The sequence below is a fragment of the Gavia stellata genome, chromosome 4 (assembly GCF_030936135.1).
Source record: "Gavia stellata isolate bGavSte3 chromosome 4, bGavSte3.hap2, whole genome shotgun sequence".
NCBI classification, from domain to species: domain Eukaryota; kingdom Metazoa; phylum Chordata; class Aves; order Gaviiformes; family Gaviidae; genus Gavia; species Gavia stellata.
In genome coordinates, this window is record NC_082597.1 from 82,300,324 (window position 1) to 82,320,633 (window position 20,310).

At 41.5% G+C, this 20,310-nt stretch overlaps 1 protein-coding gene across 1 annotated transcript in view; it reads left to right on the top strand.

Annotated features, from left to right (window-relative positions):
* Positions 1-20,310, top strand: part of VWF (von Willebrand factor) — a 146,291-nt gene that overhangs the window by 92,643 nt on the left and 33,338 nt on the right. Inside the window, exons 34-40 of the mRNA XM_059816886.1 lie at positions 2,945-3,122; positions 6,842-7,062; positions 8,054-8,246; positions 8,887-9,228; positions 15,888-16,093; positions 19,953-20,055; positions 20,164-20,238. Of these exons, the coding sequence (XP_059672869.1) occupies positions 2,945-3,122; positions 6,842-7,062; positions 8,054-8,246; positions 8,887-9,228; positions 15,888-16,093; positions 19,953-20,055; positions 20,164-20,238 (1,318 nt within the window). The remainder of the gene's footprint in view (positions 1-2,944; positions 3,123-6,841; positions 7,063-8,053; positions 8,247-8,886; positions 9,229-15,887; positions 16,094-19,952; positions 20,056-20,163; positions 20,239-20,310) is intronic.

Below are 20,310 nucleotides of genomic sequence, written 5' to 3' on the forward strand. Positions count from 1 at the left end.
GAAGAATCAAGGCTCTTGCCTAATTCAGAAAACACAGGCTCTTACATCGGATCCATAATATTTCAGGCGTTACTCAGAGAGTTACTGCAGGAGGCTCAGTTCCCCAAGCGGGATGTCTGTCATGCACCTGGAGACTGTGGGAACTGACCTCTTGCAGTTTGCAAGGAAATCGGAGTTCTCGGGATGGAAAATCTCAGCCTAAATCCTATCAGTATCGCAAGTGATATGATTTGTTACTTTTTTTTTCTTTTGCTTGTTATTACCTCTACCCTGGAAATGACTGTCAAAGGAAGACTCATGGCTAAGGTCACTGTTAGTAACAGAAGGATGGCAGATCAAATGTGCTAGGTCAGGCCAAAAATCCATCCAACCCCCTGTATTATGTGGCCAAAAATAGAACTCGGGGAAGAATGTAAGTAAGTATGTAAGGAAATTCCCTGAACTGTCCTATCCTTGAACAATTTGTGACTCGGGGACACCCTGAGCTGCGAGTGGCACCTTTTTGTATTTCATAGTCCTTGATAGTTTTCTTCTCCATGAATCTTTTCAGTCATTCTTTGAATCCATGTAAGTTTTTAGTACTCATCATATCCAGTGGCAAGGAGTTCGAATAGTGCTAAATACAGGCTGTGTAAAGAACCGCTGTTTTAATATTTGAATTTGCCAGCTGACAGAATATGTGAATGATTATGATAGATCAAGGTTTTTTTCATGTAGTTAATTTTCATCAGTAGTCTTGTTTTGATGCTTTTAAGCAGGCATAAAGGTGATAATGGAAGTGTGGGTACTTGTCTTATAACGGTAGCACTTCACCATGAAGTGATCTGTTTAGCGATCTTCTGCATTTGTAGTCTACACGGGGTGGTAAAACCCACATTCCTAAACTAGCAATTTCTGTAACGTGACTTCTCTAGTATTCTTCACTTGGTTTAGAGAAGAACAAACAAGCAGACAAAAACCTGACTAAATTAAAAGATGCCAGCTGATGAAGCCGGTCGAGGTACGTGGCTCTCTCTCCTACAGATTCACAGTAAGAGAAAGAGTGTGCAAGTTCAGGTCTGTAGGTTCAGAGCTCCCTCGGAGAGGAAGTCTGAGGCTTCCTCCGGTGTGCTGGCAGGCTCATCGGTTTCGGCAGACTTATCCTCCACGATATCCTTCAGGATATCCTTATCCTTCACCTCTGCTTTTGCTTTCCTTTCTGTCCCATTTTCACTCCTACGATTTCATATCAATTGGGATTTAGGCTTTCTTTGTCTTCAGGGTCCCTGCGTTTTCCTCTGCACCAGGATTCTTGGCTTTTCTGGATGCTTCAACTGGTATTTTTGTTTTAATGTGCTGTGCTTTCCTTTTCTTGTCCAGCTCTTAGATGTTTTCCAATACATGTCCTGTTAAGGAGTAAAATAAAAACAATTAAATATGTATGGAAGCCAGAGGGTCCTTTGCAATACTTGCACAGCTGTATTTGTACCCTTCCAGGTGCTCCACTTTCAGTGAGTTGTAGGCGAGACAACAATAATTAAAAACCATTCCATTGCTTCCTATCTAAATAGTTTTTCCATACTTAAAGCTCCTCATGCTACTTTTTCACAGCTTCCTCTAGGCTCACAAGCCTGAAAAGTGTTAAGCCACTTTCAGGACAAGATGCCTTCTCAATGTCCTAAAACATACAAAGCACGTCCAGTAAATTAACTTGTATTTAATATGTAAATTTTTATGGCTGCAAATCTGGCAGTTCTTTTTTAGCCTTGACAGTATCACACAGCTCAGAGATATAGAGCAACACTTTCACATCACTCTTCTTGGTTTGCACATTAGTGCCAAGACTAGTCTGTGAATTATGCTGTGGTTACCTAAATATTTTGCCGCTTTGCTCTTCTCTTTTGTGGGAATGATGGGTAAGCCAAAAAGGAGAGGATGGGAGATGACCCTGCCCAATAGCAATCATCTTTTCTTCCCCATGTATTTCTGCTTGTGAACGTCAAGAAATGTTATCCAGTTCATAGAACGGCTGTCTCAGTTGTTACTATTGCTTCTGGAGTCACCTCTGTAGAGATAGGTCTGGAAAGGGCTGTTTCCCACATTTCGGGATATTCTTGGGTATGCAGGCCTCGGGGATGAACCCTCAGTTTTGAAATTCATTGAGCCTATTTATGGACTTTAGAGCTCTGCGGTACTGGGGCCAGAGAGCTCAGCTTTTTGCAGATATGAATCTTGAGATATTCCAGATAGTGACCACATCTATTTCTCTGTCATTTAGTAGTATGCAATCCTGGTGCCTTAAAATTTAGACTGTCCTTTAGAAGGTGAGAAGATATTTCATATTTTATTTTTAATTTTACAAAACCACTACGTATATCTAATAACATTAGTGTGGTAAAGGAACAATTTCCCTTCGGGAAGGGAGGAACTGTTTTAAAGTTTTAAAGTTGTGGATAAAATAACTAGAGTACTCCACGCCTTTCTAGCTTGGAACAAATATTGTTAATTCCTGCTGTGCCATGACCATCTGTGCTCAGAGCTCTTTCTAAAATAATTTTATGGCTTATAAAAACTAAAGGCTTTGACATTTAAAGAAAAGCTGAGGGGAATTCTTTATTGTCTATGCTATCCATGCATGCTGTAGGATGGCTAAGCTAACAATAGATGGAGTACCAGATACTTCATTCTGCTGTAAGAAAACATCTCCTATTCTAGACTATTATCTTTTGCTTGGAATTTCAGAGTCTATTTCTGACAGTGTTGCTAATTTAAACTTTCTCATCCTCATGGAGTCCTTAATACGCTGCATTCTATTATTTAATTATCCAAGGCCAATTTGAGTAGCACTGCTGTCAGTGTCACTTTACTTGCTAGCTGTAGGAGCGTGGCAGCAACCAAGTTTTCATTTTCCTCCCCTCCGCCCATGCTCTTTTCAATTGTTAAATATCTATGTCTCCCTACCTAGCCTGGTGACAAATGGACATTACCGGACCAATGCCACACTGTGACATGCTTTCCAGGAGATTACACAGTTCTGGAGAGTCACCAAATTAACTGTGAGAGGATGCCAAAACCGGTATGTCACAGCAATCTTCCTGCTGTTAAGATTGAAGAAACTTGTGGCTGCCGATGGATGTGTCCGTGTGAGTATCTATCTTTGCATGTATGCCTCTCCCTCCCCAGCGCTTGAAATGATAATCACAAATGTAACGCTGAATGGAGCTGCTCAGTTGTTGTACGCATCAAAGGTGACCGAGGTGGGAGGAATTAACGCTGTACACCGGTTGAACAGCTAGGAGCATGGGAGTCTTGCTGATGCCTGGAATGTGTGATGCTATTTTCAAGTTCAGGGCCACTGCGAGCTTGTTTTTTACGTTAGCATAGCTACAGTGTTTTATCAGACAATTTGACACTTTTACTTCCAAAGCTGTATGAACTGGGAAGGAGGACGTATGGAAGAAAACAGAAATTTATCTCAGCAAGCTGTAAGCAAGTCATGTATTCTTGGTCCACCTCTAGGCTTGAGGGCTTGGCCTGACCTCAATCAAGCACATGTATTAAAGAAAAAACAACAAAAAAATGCTCTCTGCCTCCAGAAAACCTCACACTGAGTATTTGAGCAGAAACGGAGAACACTGTGTGATTAGTGCCTTGGCTGAGCTGACAGGAACAGAAATTAAGTGCACCCACTCACATTTACAGGGTGGAGGGATTCAGCCCTGAGGCTGGTGATCCATTTATTAAGACGACAGGTTCTTTAGGAAAATCCCACCTATGTGAAGGGAAGACGTGAGGGAGGAAGATAAGAAGAAAATGATGATTTCGAGCAAAAAAATGGAGCCTCCAGATTGCCTCAGTGCTTGGACAGATGCTCTGAGAACAGTGAAATGGTGGCAATTTGGGATAAAGGAGGCAGGGATGCCTGGCTGCACGCAGCGTGGCACAGAGCATCCCTCTACAGCCGTAACAGGGAAGAGCACTTCACGGTGGAACGAGGGGGTAGGGTCAGCCACTGGGTCTTTTGGTACACCTCAGCCTGGGTTTGGGGACGGAGCTTCACCTCCTCTCCATGCCAAACACACTGCAGTCATATGCTTGATTTCCATAAAAAATTAGTCAAGATGGTTTTTTTGAATTAAATGTTCAAAAGATCAGCTCCAGTAACTCTTAAAGGCTGTATCTATACAAAAGAATGCACTTCTACAGCCCAATCATGCGTGCTGTCGCAGCTAAAATTTGCAGAAATCTCAGAACCAGGAACCTGTAGGTGTTATTTTCAACAGGGTTTGGATCCTGTTCAGAGCTTGAAAATCTCTCGCTTGATGAATCTCTTTGGCTTTGATGAAGCTTAGAGGACTGTACTCCCCAACATAATTCTGAAAACTGGGCTTACATCTAAAGTCATATGATTACTTTTTAAAGTGAATCAGGACCCTATATATGCCTTCTCTTTATAAGGTATAATCTCAGTTTAAAATGTCCTCTGCAGCACTGGCTGTTTTAAGAACAATTTCTTCAAGGCACTGCTTGAAATGTCTAAGCTGGGTAGCTAGATTTTGATCCTTGAATTGTTAGACAACCAAAATTTTAACACCCCAACTTTTAGCATTTTCTGTAAGCACATTTGATTACCTAAACACTTTAAAGCTAACATTTCTTTTTTGATATAAATATTTCAAAAAGGTAGAAGGATTTTAGTTGAATCATCATAAATATTTTATAATGTTTAAAAGGTGCTGTTAGTGATATCTACCCATAAAAAGTGCATCTGTAATAATTTTCTCGATCCTAAATACATTGATAGCAGCATGAAGGCATTACTTTTGGCATACGTTTTGGCATACATTTAGCAAAAAATGTCTTCATAAAGATTTTCTGAAAGGATGAAATGAAAATTACCATTTGTACCATTAGTTGATTATCATGAAAAGACCTACAGTTGACCTGAGATTGCTGCTGTTTAACATGAGATAACATTTGTTTAGCTATTTATGAATTCAGTGAGCCATGACATGCAAAATTTAACTTTTTTTTTCCCCCAAGGTGATACAGCCTGTGATGAAAAGTGGTAAGTTTTTCATTTGTTGTAAGAGGAGGAAAAAACCCCCAACCCCACCCAGTTGATCAAAACCCCATGGGTAAAGTACCCTTGTTTCAGTCACTACTTAGCAAAACCCAACTGATGCTGTGTCAACTAAAGCAACGTCCGTGGCAGGCAGGAAGGCTGATTCTGATGCCATATGTGCTGAAGTCAGAGCTGAAATTCATGGCAATCAGTAAACTTTTCAGATGGGCATAGCAAAGCACGTGCTTAGTAGGAGGTCAGTGTGCTTCAGCATCTCTTTGTTGTTATGGATGGAGGCAACCTGTGCTGCAGGAGGGTGGCGGTACACGCTTAATTTACTCATGATTCAGCAGTGTTCAATTATTTAGGGAACTAGAGCCCTTTCAAATGATTGCTTGACAGTGCGGATGATATGACAAATGCTTTTGCAAAGAGGAAGTACTTGAAAAAGTGTTCTTCTTAAGTTGTATAACTGAATTCGTAGAATAGATCAGGAGTCACGCCATGAAGGTGTTTGCTTGCTGAACTAGTTATAAATTTTATAGCAATGTGATTTGCAACATGTGATTCATGGCTCTTGGGTGTTTGTGGGCTATTGGATTATTATTAAATGGATTTAAAGGGATTGCATTAACATGTTTTGTGCTACAGAATACCTGTGATAAATTTAAAAGGATTCCCTTTATCCTTAACATCTTTTCACAAGTCCATGAATAAAAAAAGGTTGAGAAACATTGTCTTATTGCTAACTTATTTCATGGCTGTTTATACATGAACTTTATAAGAAGGTACACTAGAAGATGCTCCGCTGCTCCAAAGGGATGTACCTGTTGACAATTCAGTGCCTTGACAGTACACAGAATAGGCTTTATTTCTTTTTCTTTTTTTTTTTGAAGCAAAAGTTGCTCTTTGCTGTTTTTCCTGGGAAATTAAGTTTGAACGTCAATGAACGGGAAACAGATTATTCTCAAGTCTCAAATAGAAGCCAAGTAGCTGAATTATTAGCAATGAGAATTTTCTTCCTACAAGTTCAGCTGACATTGCTTTTATTGTCCTTATTATCTTTAAGCAAAAGATTTGAAAATGTGTGAGTTGGAAGCATCCTTTTGCTCAGGTTTTGTTTTGGTACTTGTGAGATTATAATCCTCCTTATTTTTCAGTTTGTGAAGACAAGGAAGTGTTTATAACCTAAATGACCAGGACACTGAGCTGTCAGTTGACCATTGGTTTATCCTCTGCACATTACTTCTCTGCCCTTCTCCTCTTTTCCATCTGAAAAAGAAGGAAAAAAAAAAGTCCCCTGATACTGACTTGTGACATGTGTTTGATAAGAATGAAATAGCATTATTTTGTTTCAAATGTAGTACTGTACAGAATAAAATGCAATACCATAATAAAAATGCAATGCAAAAATTAAAAAAGTAAGTATGTTACAGTCTTTCTACAAAGAGAGAAGGGATACATTTTCCTTGCTGTTATTTTTCAAATAAAATCTATTAATAAATCATATTCAATGTGAGTAAACTTCATGCTAAGGGATTTTCTCTGAGTTTATCCAAATGTTTTGCAATACTAATTACAAAGATACTCCAGACAAAGATACTTCAAAAAAACCATGTGATGAGGTATTTACCAAAGTTTCTTGTCAATGATTTGCTGCAAGCATTTGCAATTCATTACCTTCTTAGCATTCTCGATTAATCGGTTCCCCGTGCCTGTAACACTTGTGAAGAAATAGTGTAATTTGAACAAAAGTAAATGCCTACGTGGCTTTTCTTTTTCTTCATTGATTTGCAGGTGTCTGTATAGGAAGTTCATCTCGACATATTGTCACTTTTGATGGGCTAAATTTTAAGCTGACCGGCAATTGCTCCTACACCTTGTTTCAAGACATGCAAAATGATGTTGAAGTTCTCCTCCATGAAGGACCGTGCAGAGCAACACCGAAGATGAACTGTATGGACTCCATTGAAGTGCAACATCGTGGTGTATCTGTTCAGCTCTTCAGTGACATGGCAGTAAGCTAAACACAATGAAGTGGTCTGTGAATTGTCTGCTCATGCTCTAGAATTTCAGGTTATGGGGACGAATTTCTTCCCTTTATCCAGTTTCTGTTCCCCTTGCAGCCTATTCTTAGGCTTCTGAGTAAATGCCTCATTTCAAATTCATGATACAATCTACATTTACATAACAGGCCAGACACGTTTCTCTTCTTGTTCTCCCCATTTTGTGACTATGATAATGTCAAGAACGTGCGATTTGGCAGTGTCTCCCTGACACTTCTGCTAGAAAGGCAGGGATTATAGACAGGGCATACTCTCCTCTATCGGCAGAGGTCCTTTACACAGTGTTATTATTTAGTGCATGGGAGAGCGGTCTGTTCTTCACAAACCTATGCATGACTGGCTGGTTGAAGAGCTAGTGAGTTGGTTCTCACCTTGTGTGCAGATGGACCTCAGTGTTAGAAGAAAGGCCAGCTTAGTGTGTGTTACATTTATTTTATAGGCAGAGAAGCATTCAAATTCAATATGACACATTTTCAGTCTCTGGGTTCCTCAGACATAGAGGAGTCAGCTGGCCTGCAAAGGTGATCTCTTCTGACTCGTGTGTAGGAAAATAGGATGGACCAAAACTCCCGCACCCAGTTCTGCATGGTGATGGACAGCCTTGACTTTCACTGAGGTTTATTGATGATCAGGGTCTGTAGGTGGCATTTTAACTTCATGGCATTAGATTGCTAGTCTGTTTACATGTGATGCTGAAGGAATGCGCTCATATGGGAAAAATGTTGAAAAAGTTGTTCATATAATACACAGAATGAAGGTCAATTAGTTCTGTGCGTTTTTAGAACTGAATAGAAAGTTTCAGCTTGCAAAATTGATTCTTATGTCCAGATTCAGTTGCATCTTCAAGTACCTGTGAAGTCAAAACATGTTTCAACTCTGAAATCGGGTTGATTTTTAACTGCTTGCTAGAACTGATTTGATGATCTTGACTTTTTGAAAACAGGTGGCTGTTAACGGTGAAAGGGTTCATATTCCCTACTCTAGCAGTTTGTTTGAAGTCACTGTCTATGGAGCAATAATGCATGAAATCAAGTTCTCCCATCTTGGACATAATCTCACATTTACTCCAAGAAACAATGAATTTATTCTTAAACTTAATTCAAAGAGCTTTTCTTCAGGAACAAAAGGTCTTTGTGGTAAGTTTGAAAGCTAGTAATTTTAACAGCTTCCTACTTGGGCTAGAACTGCAATTTATGTTGTTGGAATTTGTGTGGTCCCAAACCTGTAAATTCTTTGGCTGAACTGATCCCCCGTTGTTGGCACATTGCTGATCTGTGTAGGTTTTTCTACTATGGCCATCAGCATTAACAGCTCCTTGACTCCCAGTAATACCTTAGAAAGACCAAGGCTAGACATCTCTCATGTTTTACTTATTTCACATTACATCATTATCTTTTCAAGGAGATTATTTTTTCTTTTTTTTTGGTGAGGCTTTACCTTTAGGATCTTACATATACATTTATGTGAGAGACGTGTCCTACGCTTGCAGTGATGGTGAAAGGTTTTTGATGGGTACTACTATCACGGAGAATTAACTCTATGGTATCCTCTGTGGCATAACCTGTACCTCCTGTAATAAGGAAAACAGGAAACAAGACCCAGGGTTTTTATGCCTCCATTGATAATAGCTATAAGGAATATCATTCATTCCTCTTCCCCTTGGAGCTCACCAAGTGGCCCCAACCAGCTCTGTCTGTCCCGTGCCTGTCTTCTCTAGGTTTGTTTTATTGCTGACTGTATTCAGACTCTTTCTTTTCCTTTCACTCACCCTTGTAGGGGTGTGTGACCAGAACCACATCAATGACTTCACTTTACATGATGGCTCTGTCACTCCTGAAAGCAGCGTCTTTATCCAAGACTGGACGGTGGAAGAGCCAGGGAAGATCTGTGAAATCCGGAGAGAAGATGGATGCTCTGAGCATGCAACGAGCCACTGCCGCCTTCTGCTCTCCGATCGGTTTGCAGAGTGCCACAGGGTCATCTCCCCAAACATGTTCTACGAGGCCTGCACAGAAAGCAGCTGCTATGAGGACGAAGCCTGCGAGATGATAACTTCCTACACTCACATCTGCAGGGAAAACGGCGTCTGCATAGACTGGAGAACACCCGAGTTTTGTCGTAAGGGGTTTTACGATACATTAAAGCTGATATAGAAACTGTCTAACTTGGTGATGGGTGGTGACAATGACCATCTTGTCAGTGTAATATTAGTTTTTGAATATCACGTAATGGTGCAGAAGTTCCAAATCAAGTTTCCCCTGTAAGTGGTATTGCAGATCTGATAACCGGTTTGTCATCCACTAAGTTGCATATTATGACAAAAGCGTTGCTTGGTAAACTGCTAACTAGTAAAATGCAAGGTAGTTACGCAAGGCTGGAGGGATAACCTGTGAAATAAAAATCCTGTGAAAGCTGTGCGCAGGCAAACAGCTATGTGACAGTGCCTGACTCTGCAGCCAATGAACCATCGTGGGGCCAGGTTTGAACTGAGAGTCTGCTCTGATTCTGCTAGGCAGTTTTAGCTACAGATACTGCTTTGGTACAGACACTGGAGGAACCTGTACAAGGCAGACAGGGAAACTTGTAATTTAGACTAGTGGAACTGCTCCCCTGCCTGTCACTGTCATACCTAACTGCCAATGGCGCAAAATAAGACTTTTCTGGATTCTCTGTAAGAGTTTCTGCAAATCCCCCACATTCCAACCAAAGCCTAAACCTTTCAGACTGTGATGGAAGAGCCAGTGTGATTTTAAGTTTCTACTGCAGTGAAAAATGGGGAAATAGCCACTATCTGTGGTGTATTTTCTTGCCAGCGCATGCCAGCTACACTGATCAAACCAGCTGTAATTTACTTTGCAGTTCTGGTTCTCCTTCTGGCTGTGTTTTGCTTGTGTTTTCGAGGTGAAGAGTTTGTGCTCTGAGAAAGCAGTACAGCACGATGTGAGCCTTGCAAATTGCCCAGAGCCCAAAAGAAGCAGGACAAGGACGGTAGTGCTAAGTTCAGATGGTTGTCGTTTTGTTTACCTACTCTCCTAAATTCTTATAGACATGAGAAGTTCTGCCCTATCTTCCTTTTCTTTTTTTATTTTCTTCTTTTCTTTTTTCCTTCCTGACAGCCCTATTCTGAGGCATACCTAAAGATCTGCTAAAAATGCAACATATAGTTAAGTACATATAAGTAACTCTTGAGGTGGCTTATTCTACACCTTCTGCTGTTTGTCTGCAGTGATGGTTATAGACGTTCAGATATTCACTCACAGTGTTTCTGGTTTAGTCAGGTGTCTGAGATGCGTGTGTATGTATGTAGGCATTTTCTTTCCCAGCTAGCACCTCATGTAGTGTCTTGATATCCCGGTTGTTTTTCAGATCTCCTGCCTCTCTAGTTTAGTCAGTTCTTGTCGCCTTGCTTTCTTTCCCCCTTGCTGCCCAGATACTTTTCATTTCAGAATTGGAGACCCAGCATCCTAAAGGCACAATACAGCAAGAACTCAGTACATGTTTTGGTTTTTTGTTCATGTTTTCAACTTAGACTGAGGGAATGATGGGATAGGGAGTCAAGAGTGTGAATTTGAATTTGGCCTGAGCCTCCAGTTAGTGTCTTAAATATCTTTCCAGGATGTGTTATTGAAGAACATGTTGCTGTTGCAGACTGAATCTTTTAAGAAACAACACAGTTTGTTTGGAATATAGTCCTAGAAAACAGAGGGAGAATGCTGCCCACCATTTTTCAAATTTAGTGCTTCAGTCAGACTTTGCAAACTGTATGTCCAAGGCTGAATGACAGTGGAATACCTTAATAAATCTCTGCAGTTTTCAAATTCCCATCTTGTTACATGGCATGCACAAGGATAGCCAAAGAGTTGCCCATTTTAATGCTAGTTGCATAAAACAGTCGTTGGTGTCCTAACAATAGCATTGTCGTCTTCCTTCAAGCAGGTGCATGTGTGCAACTGCCAAAAATAAATTTGCCAATTACAGGGACATTACACAGGTGACGTTAATGACTAGATAGACAGTGCAGCTTAATCACTCTACCACAGCGTGTTTAGTAACAGTGGCATGGTTCTGGAGTACCTTGCTTCTCTCCCCCCACTCCAGTGAATCCCCGTCATATTTTTAGGGTTTGATCTGGGTTTTTGTCATGCCATATGGGGACGTTTCAAGCAGTACAAGTCCTTCCTGACTGTTCTGCCTGGATGGGTAAACGTACTCGCTGGAATATCTGATAAAGACAGAGCCTGTTCTCCATCCTGTGCTCCTTCAGTCTCGCTGCCTGAGCTTTCCTTGCTCCTTTTTGGGAGGGTGGATGTGCTGAGTGCTATCTGGTAGACTTCCAGCTTTGTGTCAACGGATGGAAGGGAACTTTACTCCAAGGTGAGAGTGCATAGTGAGAAAGACATATTTTTTTAATTTTATGTTTTTTCTAGACCCCATGCATAGTAGACTTGCGCTGCAGCAGCTTGTGGTTTCCGCTGATAGTCGTGTAGCCCTGAGGCGTAGAATATGCACCCCTTGAGCAGGCTCACCCTCATGGTGAATGCCTGCTGGATAGGGTTTCCACTTCAATGGCAGTACGGGCTTTATTTTAAGGTGAAGATCATAGGGATTTCTAACAAATCACTGCATTGCTAATATCGACACGTGTTGGGACTCAGCTTTGCGTGGAGAGGAAGCTTTATTCACCTGGAAATAGGATTGTTTATATAGTGATTAATGAATGGACCGAGAGATATTCATTCTGCAGTTACAAAAGGAATGGCAGCTCATGTGAAGGTGACCAAGTCAGCTTTGAACGATGTAGCTCAAGTAACAGTAGCAGTTAGCAAATCTTGCTCAGAAAGCAGAAATACTCCGAAGATCAATGACAGCAGTAGCAGTTGTTAATCTTCATATACTGATGTTTCCATGAGGGCTTCTCAGCAGCTCTTTAAGCTCGTTTATGTGCAGTGTGGACATGCCCTCTAGGTACTTGCCAATACTTGCTTGCAGATGAATTAAATTTAGGTAGTTGATGCTTTCATGGTGTATGCAAGAAACCGCCAGTTAGTACTGCTCAGTAAAGCTGTGGTTCTCTGAGGGGGATGCTGGTGGCACTTGGCAGCTGCAGGCATTCCTGGAAAAATATTTTGCTTGGAAACAACATTTTTCATGAGCCATTCTGGTTGTTGGAGGGCTTTGTGTTTTGTCTTTCATTGGGTTGTTTTGCAGGCCCAGGTTAGAAAGCAAAAGCGTAACAGGCTGTGCCTGCTCAAATGAGGGGCAGTGACATCTGGCAGAGAAGCAAGAACGAGGGTCAGGAGGAGGAGAGAGAAGCCATGGAATACAAGAAACCTTTAAACCACCTCTGCTAGTGAAGGATTTGTGTAGTGGAGCTACACTGAGATTATCCGCTGCCATTCGTTCGCTGTGTAAGCAAGGCATGCTGGTGAGGACCGTAACAGCTGAAGGATTTAAACCACGACTTGGAAATCAACAGTATGGGGGTGGCTTTACGGCTGCCTTCAGCTGATCTGGGACAGTTTTTCTCTTCCTCTTCCATCTCCAGCCGTGCATTCCCACTCCTTTTGCTGTGCTCACATTCTGCGTGGTGAGCTCTGAAAACTAGCTGTCAAAGGGAATAAAGTACCAGCAGGGAAGAGCAGCTGAGGTGAGGAGATTAAGGGGGGACTGCCCCTTTTGATGGCAGCACTGATCTAAGTTGGTTTCATGTGGCCTTGAAGCCACTCCCAAGAAGATTGGAAAAACCCTTCTAAACATACTCCTTTGGATAAAGAAGACCCGTTAAGGGAGGTTTAAGAAAACTGTGCCTGAGCAGTGCGGGGAGGTTGACTGGCAGCTGATGAGCTGTTGGCCCTGGTGCAGTATTCACTCCAGCTTTGTCAGCACTGGGGTTTTAGCTGTCCTTTGGGCTGCATGTGACGGTATGGTGAGGCAAAAGGCAAGCCAGCAGTATGTGACCTCACCAGCTAGCTAGCTGCTAAATTTGTGCTAAATCGTACTACTGATAAGAAAAGAGTGGCATTTGTCGCCTGAAAGGACGTGTGCCTTCCTCCATGTATCACAGGCTTGAAAAACACCCCTCCCCTAAATATGCATTTAGTACTTTAACCAAGGATGCTCTGTCTTATGTGTTTGAGCCACAAAGTCAGAGTGAATCCCAGTGCAAACTGTCACCAGATTTTTCACTCTGAATTTAAGTGGTTTATTTTATTTTGACGGACTTGCACCTTTTGTAGATCCTCATAGAGGTTATTTTCTCCCAAACAGTATCTACTAGGAATAGCTACTGTAATTTAAAGGAAAAATAAGCAGCTGAAGAAATGTCAATACTTAAATGTGTCAGATGACTCTTTGAAATCATAGATTTACAGGAAACTGTTGTGTTCCCCCCCACCCCAGCTTTTCTTTTACTATTCCTTGTTTGAAAGAAAAGGTCGTGTTTTAACAGAGCCAAAATACAGAATACAGTATCAATACATGATCATAGTAGCATCATACAGGCTAGTGTTTGAGGTAGATTTCTTTTGAAACTAATTTGGCAGAAGAATTACTCTTCTATTATTTGGTTTTCAGCCTTATTTTCCCCTTTTGCTGGTACCCACAGTCTTTTCCATTTCTTTCAGAAACAACAGGCATTTGAGGTGAGCCCTGACATAGCCAGCCAGGAGGGTAGCTTGTTGAAATACTTGTTTCTGAGGCTGCCTGTGGGGAGTCCTTCGTGCCTCCTCACATTCCATACCTCTGGCAGAAATTTCCATAAAAAAAGCAGAGTTACCTCTAAGTCAGGTAGGGGCTGGCCAAATCTCTGGAGCTTAGGGGCAGTAATGTGTCTGAGGTGGCTTTCTACAATCTCCTGGTTGTCATTGTGCCAGTAGGATGAGAGGATGGTTAGGATGATTTTTGGGACATTGATGGAGTTTATCCTATCTCTTGACCCTGCTTATGCACATCTCATTCCCATGCCCCCAAGGGACAGAGGTGACTTCAAAACAAGGGCAGTCATGTGAACTCATTTATATTTCTTTTGCAAAACATAACCACCTCATTTCTACCTTCCTTGAAAAATCATTGCTGTTTTACACAGGCACACAGGCTCTTTGATAGCATATCTGGAGTCGGGGGCACAGTTCTACATTGCGTTTTTCACACACCTGGCTCCTTAATGCCAGCCAAAGAGGAGGAAGGGGAAGGGGCTGTGTTACATAAAGTACATTAGAGGCTTTCACATTGGTACTCATTCTGCTTGAGAGCTGTCCAGGTTCTATGCTGATGGGTGTCAGCATTAAACTCTAAAATAAATTAATCTAATTTTGTGCAGAGAAGGTTTACTAGATTTGCTTTGGGGCTAGTGGTAGGTAACCAAGACGAAAGCCGGTGTGCTGAGTATATTTACTAATGCTGGAATAAAAAAGTAAATGATACACTACCTTAATAGGTGCTGTGGAGGTATTTTCCCAAATTCATTAGATCTGACGTGAGACCATCACAGGCAATAAGCACTGGTGCTTACTTTAGGCATCTTATTTACAGAACTGTTTCTGGAAAACAGTTTTTTCTGGAAAGTATGGTAGTCTAGGTAGCTGCTAGTATAGGTTTATAAACAGGCGATTTCTGCTATTTTACTTGGATAGACCTTTTTGTGTTTTCAGAATGCAGCCAAAGCATTTCATGGTGGGATTGGACTCCCCACCAAGTTCCCGTGGCTTTTCAAGTTCCTCTGCATCTGCTGAACTGTGGTGGTTATCCACACATACAACCATAGACTCCAACACACCGGATATAATTGGATTTAGCATGGCTTGAAACAGAAAAGGGTTAAGATTGAAGACATTTCTGTTTCCTTTGGCTAAGAAGGATGTGTGTAGACAGTTCAGCTGATGAATACTTCTTTGGTTGGGAGCTCAGGTCTTCATTCAGTAATTTTCTTTCAGTGTTTTTTGTCAGAGAACTGAAGAAGAGTTTTGTAAATCTCACAGCAGTCACAAACTGGGAAAGAAGAAACACTTTTCCTAATTGGAGCTGTAGAGAAAAATAAAGCAGACTTAAGGGAGTACACAGTATGGAAGCTGTGTCCATGGGTTTCTTGAATAGCTGTAGCCTTAGATTTGTGTTTGCTTTTAGAGACAATATCCTCAGTGTTGTGGACTCATCAGTAAAAATTTCATGTGTTGGCTTAGGGGGGAATGCAGCCTTCCTTGATTCGGTTAATTCTGCTAATAAGGCAATTCAGTTAATAAGGTGCAGAAATCCAGCAGGTTCGGTTTCAAAGTACCAAAATGTTCCATTTGTTAGCTTGCTTTAGTTACTTGGGAACACTATAAAGTTGTCAAAAATAAACCCCAATCCTCTGTTTAACGCTTTAGTCTGTCCTGGCTATGTCCTAACCATGTGCTGGTACCAGTGCTTCTGTAATACACGTAAAGGTGGTTCCAAATTCTTACGTTTCTTGCCCAGTGTTGAAAGCAAAGTTAGGCAAGACGTTCAGCTCACGTAAGCCATTGTATCGTTATTAGGGTAAGTCATACTTTGCTAATTCGTGTGACCTGAAAATGTGGCTTGATGATTTCTGTGTGGGATGTAACTTAAGCAAATGCCTTCAATCTCTTTCCACTGTGGGTTTTGTTAGTTTTAAAAGTGTATTTTCAAAGGTGTGAGTGGCTGCAGAGGACAAAATATGTTCCAAAACCTGAAGAGAATTCTAAAGCAAGTGTGAGTGGAAACGTTTATCTGCATTTCAGATCTCTTTAGATAAAGCTTTTTTTTTCTGTGTTCCTCAGCAATGAAATGTCCCGCATATTTGACATATGATCACTGCCACAGAGCCTGCATAAAGCATTGTGAGAATAGTACCAAACTCAGTGTCTGCAAGGATTATCCCACAGAAGGCTGCTTCTGTCCAGACGGGCAGGTGATTTTTAATGACAGCTGTGTTGATGAAGAAATCTGCACACAATGCATCAGTGAAGATGGCACGCGCCATCAGGTAACTATATACTTAGCATCTTACCTTTGTACGCGGTTGGGGTTGGTACTTTTGCAAGTAAATCTGTCGTAGAAGTCTAACTATTTTCCCCTTTGGATGCTTTATTTTCTAGCTCAGTTCCTCATAACCGCCCGGCTGTCAGCCCCATCTAGCCCCCCTAGTGTGAAATTGGTCTGGGGTGGATATAAAATTCACAGCTGGGACTGTACAGACCTGGAAATGCATGACAAATTGGTGTGGAGGGAGGTCTGGAGGGAAGAGAGGAGGAATGGCATAAGTCAACGTTTACCAAGATAAACACCTCCATTCGGCAGACTTTTACCAGTAATGACAATTTAATCATAAATCTGGAACCCTTGCTTAAAATGTATCATGTCGTCTTCGCAAAGCTAACTGAAATATTTTCAGTGGTTGGTGTGGAGCAGTGAGACCGAGACGACCTTATGTCAAGTTGTATTAGCCTCCCTTTGTTTTTTTGATGAGAATTATTCCTTTGATGAAATTCATAATTTTAGTTTTACTGAAAATCCACTTTCCTCAGCTAAGTCAGACCTCTCTGTGTCAGAACGATATTGGGAAGAGCTGCAGGTGCTGGATGCCAGGCTGCTGTGAAAGAGACTGTTGCTTTCCCTTTCAGCATCACACAGCAAGCTCCTCCCTACGTCCCCTGTTCCAAGTAGCAGGGGTTGCTCCTCTTCACCCCCAGCTACTCGATTCTGGGAGTTTTCACCTAAAAGTCCGCCAGTCCTCTTAAATCTGCAGTTTTGTTATGGGACTTCAAGAAGAAGGGGCTTTAATTTCAGTACTTTATAGACTTTAGATTCTTAATGAGATTTCTGGATGGTCCTATAGTACTCGCCAAACCTGCTGTCAAAGACATAATAATTTTTATAATGTAGGTCTTCTGTAAACAACAAAAGTCTCTGTGTGTGTGTATAGTCTATTCTTTAAGCAAAAAGTACATTTTAAAAAGTAAATGAATGTATGTGCTCAGAATAACTTCATTTTACACACACAAATTTAGACTCGCCTTTTGTTCAGCAAGAAATGTGTTTATAAACGCTTCCAGTTAAACTGAAAGGAGGCGAAGCCTATTTGTGGCTGAAACTTCTCTTTTAAATACTGTTTGCATGGATTAACATAATGACAAAAGCATCAAACTTAAGAGTTTCTTCAGGTGATAGGGTACCAGCCAGCAATACACTTGACTTAGTGAAGCAAGTGCTGCGAGCACTGCTTGGCCAATGCAAGAGCCGTACCCATCGCGGGTCCGCAGCGGGAGCCCCGCGTGTGTCAGCGCAGCCTGCCCTTGCACGGGACGGGTCCAGGCGGCTTCGAGGATCCCGCTTTGCCGTGGCTTGTGCCTTAGTGCCGCCTACTGCCGAAGCACCGAACAGTGAAAACATATTTGCTAAACAGGACTTGGAGGGTTTCCTACTGCTGGGCAAGGGGCTGGTGCAGGAGCCTAACAGCCTCAGGCGTGCATACCCTATGGCATACATACCCTATGGATTTTGGCAGCAAGAGGGAAGATATAGGGAAAGTGTTGTCTTCAGTTCCATAATTGCATTATCCAAATGGTGTTTTTGCAAACAAAAGTTTAGAGTTTTCTGAAGGATTGAGCACATGGGTCTTGTACTAGCTTTTATTTTAAGGTTACAGTATCACTATGCATGTGGCCGCAATTTTACATTCGTGTTCTGTTTTGGATCTTTGTTTTAAATACAGTATCGTTGGATTTGTGTAGAGCTTATAGAGTTGGTAAAATGGAAGGAAAAAAAAATCCCAGTAATTTTTGTAATAAAATGAATAGAAAAAAATCTTATTATTTCCCTTGAAGGAAAAAATAGCTTGCGATGTATATAATCACTGCCCTAAACACAGATCAGTTGTGCACAACTCTTGGTGACCCTGACGACTCTAGTTATTGTATTACGATTCTATATGAAATGGTTATTGCAAGTGGAGATTAAAGTCTAGGATCTGTGTGCCTTAAATCCCCGAATCCTCAGGCAATGCAGTGCATTTTCCATTTAAATAATTATTTCAAGCCCTCGTGGAGAAAAGCTCAGCACACATCTTGGGAATAATGTCTGCAGTGATATCTACTTGTTTCTGCAGAAGTTCTGAAATTCATGAGTTGTCGCACACCCCTTAATGGGGTTTTAACTCTGAAAACCTCCCGTCTGTACCCCAATGGCAAGGCTTAGATGCAGCTGCTGTGTGGATGGGGAGGTGGAGGGCAGGAGAGGATCAGCTCACACAGCCGTTTTGCGTCTCCACCATTGCAGGATTAGCTGCGTGAGCAATACAACAGGCAGTGCAACTCGTGGTGGGTTGTGATTTCCTTAACCCCCTTCTTTCCCTCTGGTGTTCGTTCCTCTGTTCCTTTCTACCCCAGATTGTGCTTGGGCTTACCGGGATTCTCAGTACCAACGCCCATATAGAGCTCTACTAACACCGTGCTCTTTCTTGTCATTTCTTCTGGTTTTAGAAAGAGAGTCCCACTTATGCTGAAGAAAACCTGTGCAAAAATCAAGGCTGCTGAAAATGTTAGAGCAAATGTTGGGATTCTCTTTCTCTGTGTCTTGAAATGTCCGCGTGCTTTTCACATGACCACCTGCAAATGTAGGCATTCTCTATCAGCTGCGTTCTCAGGACTTTTTAACCCTGAGGCCGTTGAATGCTCTGGCAGAGGGCTCTGGGTTGTTTTTCCAAGCCCTGAGATAGTGCTCTTTACTAGCAATACATTGATGCTTGCTTTCTTTGACTCAAATATATTTCCTATGGATTAACCAACCCTATGCAATTTGGTTCCTAAGCTTTGTTTAAACCTCTGGCTGGCTTGTTCTAGCATGCCTGCTGTCTTATCTTTGCCATGCTACTAACCTTTGAAACTAAACGGTCTTTTCAGACTCCTGTGATGGCTTAAAATACATAGATATCTCTGGGTACAGGTGGCAGTATGCTTAGATATTTCCTTTCTTTCTTCTTATTACTAAAGGTCTCAGCAGACACTCCAGAGTTTTCTGGATGACACCTTTTCCCTTTATGGCATCCTAACCCCCTCTACATGTTCTCCCCCAGAACCTCGAGCGATTGTGCAAATTAACATTATTGTCCCATAGTGCATCTTTTCACTCTTACCTCCCTATTCGGATGGGTGTTAAATGTGGATGGTTCTTGATAGGTAACTACCTCTTTTACATCAATGGTTTCCCTCTCTCTCATGAGAAGGAGCAGTGATTGAATGATGATACACTTTACTGGCAGTTTCTGAATGTGCTTATTATCTCCAGGTAATCACCACAGTGATGGTTTCAGATTTGGGGTTACTATAGTGCTTTTCCAGTCTTCAGCTCACTGGGAAATCACGTGATGACACCCCACATATTCTTAATTAAAAATATGCACTGTTTATTTCTCTGTGTTTAAGTATGACTAATTTGGGAAAGCAGCCACTTCTACGTATTTCCCAAAATATTGTTGTTTCCCTTATTACCACTGAAAATCCGATCATGGTATGTCGTTGCACAAGTCCGCTGTTACTCACAATAGCCTGCAATTGCATTTAGAACATCTGAGCATTTTTCATGTTTAAAACAATAGTTAATTCCTCATCCCATTCATGCATTCTTTACATCTTTTGCTAAATTGGTACACTACAGTCATTTCAGAATTATGTGTCTCCTTAGGTTCTTACTGTTAACAGAGCAACCAACCAATCCTGCATAGAGTCTTCTGTTTTTCCAAATTAATGTTATTCACCCTCACCCGCTCCCGTCGATAACATACTAGTGACCAGCATATTTGATTTCTTTCTAACAATCTGTTTTGGTTTTTTTTTTTTTTCATGCAGCACATGGAAACGTGGATTCCCACCAATGAGCCTTGCAAGATCTGCACGTGTCTCGATAACAAGAAAGTAAACTGCACGGTCCGACCTTGCCCTACTGCCAAACGTAAATTGTTTTAGCCTAAGTATGATTGAAATTGAATTGATGTTTTTGCTACCTAGTTTTCTAGTTCTTACCCAAACTTGTTTTATGGATGTTTTCTTCTTACTCCAGCTGTTCAGTGCGGTCCCTGTGAAGTCCCTCGTCTGCGCAGGGACCCTGGCCAGTGCTGCCCCACGTACGAATGCGGTAGGTTCTTAAACTGTTGGAATCTTTTTGGTCCGTATTTTTAACAGATGCTTCAAAGGTATACTATCCCTT